Source organism: Temnothorax longispinosus, chromosome 3 (assembly GCF_030848805.1).
Source record: "Temnothorax longispinosus isolate EJ_2023e chromosome 3, Tlon_JGU_v1, whole genome shotgun sequence".
NCBI classification, from domain to species: domain Eukaryota; kingdom Metazoa; phylum Arthropoda; class Insecta; order Hymenoptera; family Formicidae; genus Temnothorax; species Temnothorax longispinosus.
Window position 1 is genome coordinate 257,376 of NC_092360.1, and position 13,794 is coordinate 271,169.

The 13,794-nt window shown below is 35.3% G+C and overlaps 2 protein-coding genes across 3 annotated transcripts; one reads left to right on the plus strand and one right to left on the minus strand.

The window, feature by feature from the left end:
- Window positions 1-1,497: 1,497 nt before the first annotated feature.
- Window positions 1,498-11,000, plus strand: LOC139809855 (uncharacterized). Of its 2 annotated transcripts, none has more exons than XM_071773085.1 (4): window positions 1,498-1,785; window positions 4,179-4,313; window positions 6,532-6,827; window positions 8,521-11,000. In XM_071773085.1, the coding sequence occupies exons 1-4, from the start codon at window positions 1,702-1,704 to the stop codon at window positions 8,795-8,797; spliced, it is 792 nt and encodes a 263-aa protein (XP_071629186.1). In that variant the 5' UTR covers window positions 1,498-1,701; the 3' UTR covers window positions 8,798-11,000. The 2 variants fall into 2 exon arrangements, with proteins under 2 accessions (XP_071629186.1, XP_071629187.1); XM_071773086.1 differs by having other exon boundaries at window positions 1,500-1,779.
- A 605-nt stretch (window positions 11,001-11,605) lies between these two features.
- Window positions 11,606-13,683, minus strand: Rpl14 (ribosomal protein L14). The gene is made up of 4 exons (XM_071773087.1): window positions 13,633-13,683; window positions 12,766-12,867; window positions 12,125-12,319; window positions 11,606-11,809 (listed from the first exon to the last, which is right to left on the minus strand). Exons 1-4 carry the CDS (start codon window positions 13,633-13,635, stop codon window positions 11,642-11,644), a joined length of 468 nt encoding a protein of 155 aa, XP_071629188.1. The 5' UTR covers window positions 13,636-13,683; the 3' UTR covers window positions 11,606-11,641.
- Window positions 13,684-13,794: the final 111 nt, after the last annotated feature.

Genomic DNA, 13,794 nt, shown 5'->3' on the forward strand with positions numbered 1-13,794 from the left:
GTTTCTCGTCAGCTCTATTCTGTCATCTCTGAGCACACGCAGCACATATTATCCAAGTTCTCGCCGGAATCCGACCACTGCTGCTTCTTTGACTTTGATTTTCGCCGGAAGCCTCCATGATATGGCTTGATGACGACTTCGCCCCGGACACAAGTTTCAAGTTTGGTCGCTCATAAAATATTAGAAATCAATGAAAATAAAAAAACTTCACTGGATTCGTGTTCAGCATGCATTACTCTTTAGGATCACTTACTTTGAGATTCGGAGACACAATAATATTTAAGATATTACAAATTTTCGACGCGCAAAAAATTTTACTTTTAACCTCCGAAAACATGTTTGCCTCGATAAGACTCACGACATGGCACATAATCTCACTAAACTCCGTTGGTCACGTGGGGACCACAAGCCGCGTTTACGGTATTAATAGCGAGTTCACACAACATACAAATTTCGAGATAATTACAATGACGACTCCACCCCGGTGACGACTTTGCCCCGGTCTCCCTTACATTCTATATATATATTCTATATATCGAAAAAGTCTCTTAGAAATGCACATATGGGAAATTAAATTAAATTAAAGAACATTATTTAATATTATATTTGCCTCTCAAATTATTTTTCGAATGATAAGCGATTGAAAGTTAAGACGGTAGCCGGGTTTTAACAAATTAAGCCTTCAAAGTAAAGAAACAAATTTGCACAATTAATTTTTCGATTAATTCCAAGCAAATTTTCAATTTTCTTTAATTCTGGAGAAAAGAAAAGACAATTTAAATTCGTAAGAGAAACGTTCGCCGAAAGAAAATCAACCCCGAATTAAAATCCGTATAGAAAGCACGGCGACTTTTGACACCCGATGTATGTGTGTATGCACTTACGTCATGTTTAAAGCCTATCGATGATCGATGCCACCACCTGCGTCCCGATAACGTCTCTGATACGTTTTCCGAGGTTTTGCCCCTCCCTCCCCGAAAGTCGAAGGAAACTGCCTTGCCGAGCGATCAAGCTTATTTCGCTTATTTCCGCCTCACGAGAACGAAGACGAGGAATTGAGAAGAAAGGCAAAGACGGAAAGGGAGAAAATAAAATAAAGGAAAGTAAAAAAAAAGAAACACACGTACACGCCGGTGGAAGAGGATCGTTGGGGAGAAACGGGTAAAGCGCGAACGAAACGCGGGCGAAGAATGACGAAGAAAGAGCAAAAGCGTGGGCGGGAAAGAGTTAACGGTCGGGGATAAACAGGATAGAATATATAGGCGAAAGGGTTGGAAAGGGGAAAGAGGAGCGGGAGGAAAAGGAGGAGGGGGCAGACCACGATTTAGCGGATTTTCAACGTAGCTGCACGTCTACTCGCGGAGGAGGTGGTGCGCGATTCTTAACGCGGCGGAACCGCCCCCCGATGCCGCGCGACCAATGGCGCGGCCGTTTCCGTGTGCGCGAGCTCGGGGGGTTGCGAACGGTCGAGTTGCAACTAAAACCCCCTCGTCACGCTCTCACCCTCCCAGGAACGCAGTGACGACTCACCTCGCAGTGCTCTCGCCATGTTCGCGCCGAGCGAGCGGCCCGTTCCGCCACGACAGTGAGAGAGGACCTCCGCTGGAGTCGGCCGGTGGAGTCACCAGAGAGGGTCGTCCTCTTCATTCCCGTGAGCGGTCGAGGAAGCGCCGCGGGACCGAGCGCGCGCGGCCGCCCGCCATGGCGGGCCCGTATCTGTCGCCCCTCGGGCCCCAGGCAGATCTGCTCACGGAGTACATGTTCGGCCGTCGTCGTCAGGTCAGTGTACGTTTCTATTAATTTCACACATTTTTGGAATCTTGTCGTTAAGGTCGATCGACCCCCCGTTCGTCGTTGATCGGGTTCGACGCGGTTCTTTGGTATCGGCCGGTTTTTTTCAGAGTATTCCTCTGTTTTCCGAGTATTCAAGTATTTGCATTGTATACGTTCGAGTAACTTGATTTTCAGAGCATTCCTGGACGTAAAATATTTAGGTATAAATACGTGCCAAATGAAAAAATAAGAACGAAACTTGTGGGCATAGTTTGGGTATAATTATATAAAATTAAATGTATGACGACAAATAATAATATATAATTGTAAATATAGAAAAATATACTTATGTATTATGAACGAAATGAGTATTTGATATTTTGTAACAACAAATAGATATCTATACAATTTTTAATTTATTAATAAATAAAGAACAAGCTCGTATATATATAACAAAGATGAGATAAAGGTTACCGGCCAATAACGAGTAACAAGAATGTTGAAATATAAAAATATATATTATTCAATGTCTCAGTACGTATAATCGTAACAAATTCTCACACTTATTGTCTCTTACACGGTTTTACATTACGGTTACTTGAAAACATTATAAATTGATTCTACATTTATTCTCATTATTACAGCTCAGATGCATTTTTTTAACTGTTGACTCTTTATTGACGTGCAGACTTCGCTGACTGACTCGATTCATTCCCATTGTCGACTGAGGAATAAATCATATGGACCCTTTCCGACTTTTAAGCAAGTTTTTTAAAAATGCGCTCCGATTCAGGTTTTTTTCGTTTAACAATATTACGATAATCCTCGTTTCTCATCTTTGGATTAAAGACCGTATTTGTACAGCGTGATTGCGACTTATAACATTATTACCTTACTTATTTGGATGTGGAAATGTGTGATCCTTGTTTATTCGTTTATTTAATGTAATTAATTAGGCTGATGAAGGCACGGTGTTGCCGAAACGTCCCATTTTAACATTGTTAATAATATATATTTTTAAATTTCAACATTCTTGTTGCTCGTTATTGGCCGGTAACCTTTATCTCTTTATTTTAATTTATTCGTGAAATATCCGTCATAGAATTCCTAATAACTGAAAAAAGTGCACGAATTTTATATAACCCACAAATGACTGTATAAGATTCGTTTTTTGTTATTTTGTAGCTTCGTACATCATAAACAAAATGAGTCTTTGATATTTTATACCAACAAATAGATATCTATTCAGTTATTAATTTACCCGTAAAATATCCGTCATAAATATAATTTGTAATAACTGGAAAAAGTGCATGAATTTTATACAACCCACAAATGATTGCATAAAATTCGTATTTTTTTTATTTTGTAGCTTTATACGTCATGAACGAAATAAATATTTGATATTTTATAACAAAAAAAATATATATTATTAATTTAATCGTAAAATATCCATCATAGATAGAATCCATAATAGAACTGGAAAAAGCGCACAAATTTTATATAATTCACAAACGATAACTGAATAAAATTCGTACTTTTTTTGTAGCTTTGTAGCAGATTAATATCTATTTGACGCAATTCGAGTTGCAATTAATAAAATTTGTATTTTACATACAAATTTGTATTTTTCTTGATTCTGTATCCTTTTAATTTATTGATAAAAGGAGCAACAGTTCTAAAATATTTTGTACGTAAATATATTAGTATATTAATTATAAATTATATAATTTTAAATGCATGTAACTTTTTTAAATAATTTTTATATCTTTAGAATTTTATTATCTTTTGAAATCTTATAAACCCACGCTAATAATAATTACTACTCACTACTACTCACGGTAGCATAAGGGCCTCCGCACAATGAAAAATATAAGGAACAAGGAACCGATATTAGCGATTAGAAATATAAGAAATCAGGAATAAAAAGCTGGTGTAACATTAATACACGGCTTCCGATAGGTTAAAAATCTATTGTCTGTGTTACTTCCGTTGCCTGTATTTTTCATTAAGCGTCGTCTACAATGGCAGCAGGAGTATGCAGTAAGACGTAAGCAGTAAGCTATATTGACCAACCACAGTCGATTATTCTTGAATTGTAAAAATCCCATTAGTCAATAACTTACTGCTTACGTCTTACTGTATACTCCTGCTGCCCTTGTAGATGACGCATATTGCATCCAATTTCATTTTTGATTCTTTAGTCCTAATCGCTAATATCTGTTCCTTATATTTTTCATTGTGCGGAGGCCTTAAGAATACGGATAATAAGAATATCATATGTCGTCTTTGTCGTACACAAAAATAACTTCGCGATTAAAAGCTGTATAATAATTTAATGGAGCATGCAAAGACCTTGGTGTTCGTGACATATGTAACAGTCAGATCCTTGGAACTTTTTCAAGCAGAGACGCAATCGGACCACGTTCACGCCGCAACAGCTTCAGGAATTGGAATCCCTTTTCCAGAAAACGCATTATCCCGATGTTTTCCTCAGAGAGGAAGTCGCACTTCGGATATCACTCTCGGAAGCACGTGTTCAGGTGAATCTTCCTTGCGATCACTTCATTCCTTCATTGATTTCACTCAGTTCTTCAACTAGTTCTTTGTTCCTCCTATTTTCCGTCAAGAAAAATTTACTTACACAAACTTAATTTTTTTACACAAACTTTCTCTAATATCGTATCAATTACTTACATCGCTGAATTTTATTTCAATTGATAAACAAAGCACGCTGTCGAAAAAGTTTAATAATTGAAAATAAATTAGATTATAGATTATATAAGTAAAGGAAGAAATTTTTTGCTTAATAAGAAATTTTAAACAAAATATTTTAATTTTTCGATGCACTTTATCAGAAATATTTCTTGATTTACTAAAAATCAAAATTAAAAAAAATTTTATTAATAAACAAAAAATTTAGATTAACATTTGTTCTGAAATTTATATAGTAAATTCAGATATCTTTTAATTTCTCTGCTTGGTAGAAAGACAACCCTTTAATTCAGAAAACTACGGTAAGAAAACTTACAACCTCAAAATCTACGAAATACGGCCTTCCAACAGATTGCTTCGTTCTCTATAAAACCGTTCACTAATTAAAGCCCAAATAAACTGTTTGTAGGAAATACGCGCGGTTTATTCTCATTCGCGAGTCTCGGATTAACTGATCGTAATCGCGATGGATCTAATTTTCCATTAGTCGCGCTGTTATTTTGTATATTATCATACAAACATCGGCAAAATGCGGTCGTTCACAAACAAAATATCAACAGAAACTAATTAAAATACGGGGAGCACAGAGTATATTGAATCGATAAATTTTCTTCCAATTTAACGCGTAATTACAAAAGAAGATCAGAGATGAGTGAATTTTCATCAAAATTCTTTTATCTTATTTTATTATAGTATACATACAAATTAATATTCGTATATAAAATTTACCGTGTATCTAATTATATATTTATTTCAATTATTCATTAACGAGCAAACCAAAAATTGCTTTATAATCGCATATCATGTGTCTCAAATCTCAAGATACGAAAAAACTATGAAAAAATAGTCTTTATTATATACTATCAATTATTTTTATTTAAACTAATAAAAACTTTCATTGCGTGTAAATTGCAAAAAATGACGTTTAACTGGATCGGATTTAAATTCACGAAAAAAACATGACTGCAAAAAGTTAAGCTGCAAAGCTAGTAGACCTTGCCCAATCAATCAGTGATCGATAGGATGCGGATTGTTCAATCAATTAATTTTCTTGCGATTCCAAGTGTAGAAGTCGGAGCAACGGCTTTCAATCGCGCGGGGTCAAGTCAGCGCAGATGTTTCGATTCATTAATAATATCAGGAATACGAACAAAACTGGCTCGATTCGCGATCGTATCACAAAGGCTGCGCGTACATCTGGCTGCGATAGAGGCTATTACACGCGGGCCATTGTGCGAAAACGATTAGGCAAACGCTGATGAAATGAACCGGGCGAACAACGAACACGAGCGGCCGCGAGAAACTCGGAAGTTCACCGAGAGTAAATTCGATTAATGCTTTCGAATCTCCTCACCCGCGAATCCCGTCAGAGCGTGTTAAAGGGTAAACTGTACGGGGTATTTATAGTAATTGGCTGTGCAGCACGGATCTCCGTGCGATGAGAATAAAGTGATTGCAAAAGTAATTTTCCGAAAAGATGCGGCATAATTACTTTTTTCTAAAAGACGTTTCAAGTCGATTATAGAACCGGTATTAAAATTACGATGAAAATTTGAATAGAATTAATACAAAATTTGCTTTAGATCAAATGCGATCTTAATTATGCAAATCATTTGGAAGCACACTTTTTTGGTCTCTTTGTGAGGCAGGAAAATAATAAACAAAATCTTTTTGATAGGTGCGATATTCGAAATATCGAAATTTGTGCTGAATGAGTATCATTTATATTGGTTGAATATCTGAATTTTTTGGTCTCTTTGTGATATAGCAAAAAATAATAAATAAACTTTTCTTGACAAGTGATATTCGAAATATCGAAATTTTTGCTGAGTAGGTACTTATTATCCAAATTAGTCGAATATCTGAATTTTAAAATCCGAATTGTACAAATAGTGATGGCAGATATAAGGCACGTATGCACGCGTGATCGCTTTTGCTCAGCGGTAATTCATGTCTCACCTTAACATTCGCCATTTTCTCGCCCCGCGGGGAGGGGAGGGGGCGAAATTACGGCAACGATCGGTCAGGTCAGCGGTTCCTCCGCAGGTATGGTTTCAAAACAGACGGGCAAAGTGGAGAAAGCAAGCTCGGTTACAATTGCTGCAGGACGCGTGGAGAATGCGATGCTTGGGTTTAGGGAGCGCCACGCCGCTGCTGCTCGGCCGACCACCCCCCGGCGGCCTCGAGAGGACCACCGCTGCCGTCACCGATGCGTCCTCGACTTCGCCGTCGTCCTCGTCGGCCCTCACGGGCTCGCCGAACGCGACCGACAAGCTACCCGAGATTGGTGGTACCGTGTCGGTCTGCAGAGATTTTAGAATCCTGCCTCCACCGCCACCCGGGTAAGCGTCCTGTATACAGAAATATATTTTAAGTAATTATATAGTAATATAGTAATTTATCACATCAATTTAATTATTATTTTAATTATTATTTTTCTTACTGTACTTTCTCTTGGTGAAATGCGCACCTTTCTAGTTCACAAATTTGTTAAATAATATCTAAGAGAATTATAATAATGATTAATTATAATGATTAATTTAAAAAAAATTGTTAAAAAATTTATAAGACGAATACGCGTTATATCTATGTATTTCCAATAATCGATAAAAATTTGAATTATACATTTTTGCGTAAATTAGTTATCAGATGTCTACGACGATTCCAGTTTGCGTATAATTATCCATATATAATAGTTCATCTGATACTGATTTTTATTGTATAGCTAGATATCGCGTACCTCATAGTGATAAGAAAATAATAAATAAAAACACGATTTAAATTTCTAATTGTGATGCATCGTGATTACGTTTGTCACAAAAAACTTATGACTTTGAAATCACAATTATACCTGCAAATATCATTCTAGAGTCTAGACATATAAAACACGCGGAAACGGAATAGCCATGCAAGAGAAAGATAAAGATAAATAAAAATAATGTATATTTTGTTGTGCCGAGTCTGGTCAACCAATATTAAATTTGTCCCTAACAAATTATTAATTAAAGAAATTAAATAAAATATAAATTAAATAAATGAAATAACTGATAAAATAAAATTTAATTATCAAGCCTTAGCAATTATGAAGTTATCAAAATTCACGATGAATTTTGTGATGATAGTTATATACTTATGGTACAAAATAATTCGCGTCGATGCGAATTCGAGACAAACACGTTACGATTTCCTTTATCCTTCAAAATTGAACTAAACTTAAAATTGAATTTTTCATAATAAATAAAATTACTTGCGCTACTACTAGCATTTGAAATATTTAAATTATCGAATATACGATTCTCGCAATGATACCCTCTGCCTACGATACGAAATAAATCACAACGAGGAAATAAATCAGAAAAGGATTAATAGTAAAATTCAATTTTGTAATCTTCTTTTAAGATTGGATTCTTCAGCATGTATTTTGTAGGAAACTGATATTCCGCATCTTAATAGATTTATCGGAACAAAATAATGTTCCCCACAGGTAGATTTTACATTATTATTCCCCGGGGACCGTTACTTCCCGTTTCATTCGTGTTTAATCAAAAGGATGTTCGCTCTTTTTATCGATTAATATTACTAATATATCACCAGACAAATCATCTCATACAGCACAGAAACTTGCAGCTTATTGCAACATTTCACAAAATTTATGCAGTCTTGCGATCTTACGATGAAACTTTTCCATAATACTGTTGTGGATATAGAATAAAAAATTTAAACCAATAGGTATCTTGAGTTAAATAACATTTTGTTATTTTTAACTACCATGTGTGTCGAAATTTATTATTTTAAAATACAAAACAGTATTATTCTAACTCCATTGGCTTAGTTAAATTAACATTGTTTTAATTAAATTAAAGATATATTGAGAAAGAGCAATGGCGACCTATAATGGCGAATGATTAAAACAACTCAAGCTGAGTATAATTTAACAGTACGAATTTAATATAGTGAATGTGTTCCTGTACAATCTTGCTGTGCTGTATGGGGTAGACAGACAAGTCTGACGTGGCGCCGTTGCGCGTTTCGCAGATACTCGGTACCTTGCGACAAATCGCCTGATAGGATCAAGTGCCGATGCGGAACGCCGCCCAGGATCTGCGCGAGCCCCGTGGACCGTAGCGACGGCCTGGCGACGAGGGACCGGCCGCAAGAAGCCGAGATGGATCTCACCCTGAAGGGTCACCATCCAGCGTCCGCCAGACATTCGTTATTCCATCACTTGCCGAGCAACCACCAGCAGCAGGACATCGCGCAGAGCATGGACGAGCCTCTGGACGTCACGCTCAACAGCGGCAAGAACAACTGAGGGCCGGATGAGCGAGGACGGTCCGTGATCGGCCAATCTTACTCGCGAAGACATTTCACCCTTCAAAATCTCTTGACTTTTAAGTGCACGGTGTAATCACGTTTGACAGCGAATAACACGCGAGGTAATGCATATCGTCGAACTCTCTCTGCATCAGTTCCGAAAATAAAATAAACGAGAAGAAAAGTGAATATAAGATGGGGAGAGGGGGGGAAAAGGGCACGCGTTGAACACATGTATCATTGTCTTTTTAAACTTTTGAATGTTCTTAAAATTTGTTTTGCCCTTTTACCCACATTTAAAATGTGGGTGAAATTTTTTTACTAAATTATTAAATTCTGTTTTACTAAATTACTATATCATAAGAAATAAATTCTGAGAGAATTAAGAAAATTTAAAATAAAAAATTAATTTAATCTAATTTTAATGGTATACATGTAAAAAGTCACTTAAAATTCAACTTTCAACGAATCCTGATCGCTATATCGCGAAGGGATATACTTGGCGTTAATACCAAAAGAAGGATATTTAGATAGAGAAGAAAGTTGTTTACAACGCAACGTCGATACTATGATACTTTCAACGTTACGTATTTTATCGTTATATTTATTACTATATATATTACTGTATTATTACTCTTTATTACTGTATATTATCGAGAGAGAAAGAGAGAGAGAGAGAATGTGTGAGTACATGTGTGTAATTTAATGGCGTACCGGAAATATCTAATGGACGCTGCTGTCTTCCCACGTTGGGATTCTGGCATAGCGCGCGCGTGATTCCGCGTTGCAAACTGTAATTCAGAATGAAGTATTTTTAAAGCAATATTTTATAATGACAATTAAACGTTAAAATATCCTTCGAGATATGTGTTTTGAAAGTACGCAAAGATTTTCAAATAAAAGAGAGCAACAAGTCTACGCTATATTGAGTTTTTTTTTTAAATTACTGAGTCAATTGTTAAGTTTCATTTTAGCTTTAGTTTAATTTAACTTTTCGGCGGTTATAGTATCGTGATGTGCTCTCTTGAACATTTCGAACATTTCTATTAATCTCTCACTAGTAAACAAAAAAAAAATTCTTTCAACTTCTCGCAGAGACACAAAGATATAATGTTAAAAGGATCTTAGCTGCGTAACGAAAATTATATTAACTTTATTCAAGCGTCATCTTTGTAAAAAGAAGTTGCTATTTATACTACTATCACACGCTGTAGAAAAATTAGTGACTAATATTTCTGATATAAAGGAAGAAGTGAAAGAGTTATATAAGCGACGAAAGTGCAAGTGGTTTTTACTCGGACGGACCTTTACAGAGTCGCGGCTTCTCTACAAAAAAAAGGAAAGAAAAAACAGAAGCAGAGATCCGCCAAAATTTATGGACCCCGATTTTGTAACTCGTCGTAACCTATTCACCGTGTTGTTGTCTCTGTAAAAATTTTCAAGCGAGGTGAACGGTGGAGAACGCGTTTCTGTACAATAAATTAGTGATTCCGACTTCGATGTGTTTTCGCGTGTTCGATATGATGATCGATCGAGAGAACGACTCTCTACGTTGTGTCGAGACACGGATTTTTTTAATTTACGATGTAAGATTATGCCGTGTAATTTGCACGGTCGGGTGCATCAATGGTGTCCGGCGCGTTTACGTTCGCATTTCTCTGTAATACGTAAGAAGCGTGTCCTCTCGCTTATATAACGGATTATGTGTGATTTAACTACCGCAGGAAAGAATCGTCGAGTCATATCCTGCACATAACGGGTATATCGGATCGCCATTAACGCACCCGACAGTACGTACGATTATTGACATCATTTATAAGTCAATTCGACTTAAAATGCATCCGCATGTCCTACTTCATGCGTGATATGACGGTCGAGAATATAGGATGAACTAATAATATTTAAAAGATTCTTTCAGTTGTTACGCTAGGACTTTTGATAAGGAACGCGAAATGTTGAAGTTGTGTACATAGAACTGGCATATAATTAATTTATATATATATAAATAAATAATATACATATATATAAATTATATATACATATATATCTTAAATCTAGCGCGACACAATAATTTAGGGTACAATTGTTTTAGAAATAAATATTAATCGCTAATTACGTTACTTGTTCAATATCTGTATAAGTCTCTTTTCTGTTTGAAAGCAATGATATAATAACTCTTATTTAATATATAATGTTGCAATTTTCAAATTTATCGAAATTATTGGATTTCTACTAACGCTCAGTTGAAATTAATCAATATACAAATAGATATTTTTATGATTAAGTTTCGAATAAAACGTACGAAACAACAGTCGAAATTAAATTAAAAAATGTATCCTTCAATGTATACTTCAATTTGCATTTTTCTCTAAAAGGAGCTATTTATTTGAATAGTTTATCAAACTTAGCCTTTTACCTGATTATATTTTTTTGACCGTTAATTTTTGAAAATTTAAATTTTGAAGATTTGCTAAAATACCGACAGTCGATAAAAGCGAGTCAATCAATTTATCGATTATAAATAATATCCATGCACGGACATATGCTAATTATGAAGAAAATTTTTAATTGTTGATCTCTTGTCGATACTCCATAAATCACAAAAATTTAATTTATTAAAAATTAATTTAAAAAAAAAGCAAACAGCCAGTGGCAGTCGTAATTTTTGTTTCTATTTTTTTTAACCGAAACATTGTAATGTAATTTTCTTAATGTTCACGCAATTGAAGTTTTAATTAAATACATAAAGGTTTTTAATTAATCATTTCTGGTAGCATGCAAAAAGGACGTGACAAATAATAAGACCTTTATAAAATAATCATGTATTTAATCCAGAATGCTGTTACTTCTTCTCAGCTTTTTTCGCGCTCTTACTCGCTGCGTCGCCAGCTTTAACTTTAGCTTTCTTAGTCTTCTTTTTTAATCTGTGAAACGCATCTGTTCGCAATTTATTTCTTATCTGCCTTGCTTTACGCAGCTTGAAGCGGTCGAAGTCGCTGAGTTCTGCACGCTAAAATAGAAAACAGATATTTTTAAAAATATAAGATTCCAAAAAACATTATTTCTAAAGTTACAAATTATATATCATCAGAGTCGAGTTAACGTCATCAATAAAGTCAGACGGCATTTCCTATCATAAATACTGGTTCATCATATATTCAAGCATCTTTTTTATAAAAATAATTTTTCGACATAAACTTTCTTTTTTTTTAAGATATAAAATTGCATTATTACCATTTGCTACAAATAAAATAAATATAATATTTATTTAAAACAATTACTATTAATTATTAGCATAATAAGTAATTAGCAAATTCTTTGATACCTTCTTCTTTGCTTCAACTTTCCTGGCCCACATTGTCTGTTTCCAGAGTTCGTTGATATCAGCCGTGTTCCATGCTTTACGTACGACACGAGTGGATCCCGAGAATGGGAAACGTAAACGGAATTTAGTCAGATGAAGTTCGTTGAGTCTCATCTCGCAACGAGGTACACCTGACGATGGACCATCGACTAGAACCTGAACAGAATATTAGTTTTAAGATCTGAAGAACTTAACAGATGGTTGGTTTTGTAGAAATCACAACTATATCATCAGAAGAAAATTAACATCACCAAAGTCAGTCGGCAATTCCTATCATATTATTGTATAATCATTTTTTACAAAAATATTATAGAAACATATAAAAGGTACATAATATTTTTATTTTTTACTTTGTTTAAAAATTATATCCTATTAAATATTTTTAATGTAAAAATTACAGTTACTGTCTACAATATAGGATAGCCAAAGAATAAGACAACTGTCCACTTGCTGTGTGATAAAAAAATAACTATAATGTTGCTACTACGAATATATCCATCAGTATGTCACCTATTAAAAATTGTTTGATACTATATAATTCTACAATTCTTTCATATAAATAAATTTAAGATATTTTCAACAGAGAGAAATGTTCTTCCTACCCGATTCTGGTCGATGATATCCACGATGGTAACCAGTTTACCCTGATGAGAGCCATCGCTCACATAGGCTACACGGCCAGACTGCACAAACCTCTCGAACGGCTGTTAAAAAAAGGACGAGATATTACTGTAGCTCTCACAATTTATATTAAATGTCTATAACATGCATTTCTATCAATGTAGATTGACTTTAATCTCGTTTAACTTACTTTCTATCTTTTTCTAGTTCTAAAAATTAGAAAAAGATAGAAAGCAAGTTAAATCGAGATTAAAATTAATCCAAACTGATAAAAATGGACATTGTGATAAATTATCTAGTAATATTAAAATTTCATGATGCGCAGTGTGCTTCTATATTTCATGTATATTACTTCAATTAATAAAAATTTCGTGCAAAAATATTAATTTTAATAAGTTTGTATAGGTCTTTGTTTCAGTAACACTCAAGAGATTCGCTGAATTCGAAAATTCCGAATTAAAATCTAATGTGAAATAAGAATTTACCGTAGCGTTCAACGGACTCGATGCACGAAGCTCCGAGGGAGGGGGGGGGGTTAAAAAAATATATCACGTGAATAAATGACGATATTATACCGAGTCGCGCCGTTACGAGTACGCGAAATGCGTACTCCAGATTCCCGTAAGAAGATCCACGCCATCCACGGCAATGCGCCATGCGGCTGACAAACGTTCGTCCAGTGAGGTTAAGTCTCGCGAAAATTTGCAACGCGAAGCGAGCACGTTGCTGAGAACCGCGAGCATGATCGTGAGAGAAAAGTAGGATTTGCAGAAAATTTATCCGATCACTGTTTGCACGACTTTACGCGACCGTTTACTCGCTAGAGATACAAGAAGTATTCCACTCACCATGATCCTCCGGAAGCGAAAGAACCATCAAAGAACCATGCTCTGCAGTCTGCCCTCTGCCACAGTTCGACGAGCAACAACGATCCCTATCACGTGTCATAGGGATTTTTCTCTCGGAGAAATCTAAAGCCCATATCACACTACAGATTGAGATGATTAAGG

Coding starts and splice junctions, on each gene's coding strand:
- Rpl14 (XM_071773087.1), bottom strand. Junction 12,320..12,765: donor ATATCATCGACCAGAATCGG/GTAGGAAGAACA, acceptor TATTCTGTTCAG/GTTCTAGTCGATGGTCCATC. Junction 11,810..12,124: donor AAGTTGAAGCAAAGAAGAAG/GTATCAAAGAAT, acceptor TTTCTATTTTAG/CGTGCAGAACTCAGCGACTT.
- LOC139809855 (XM_071773085.1), top strand. CDS start 1,702: ATGGCGGGCCCGTATCTGTCGCCCCTCGGGCCCCAGGCAGATCTGCTC. Junction 1,786..4,178: donor GCCGTCGTCGTCAGGTCAGT/GTACGTTTCTAT, acceptor TTTTTCAAGCAG/AGACGCAATCGGACCACGTT. Junction 4,314..6,531: donor TCTCGGAAGCACGTGTTCAG/GTGAATCTTCCT, acceptor GTTCCTCCGCAG/GTATGGTTTCAAAACAGACG.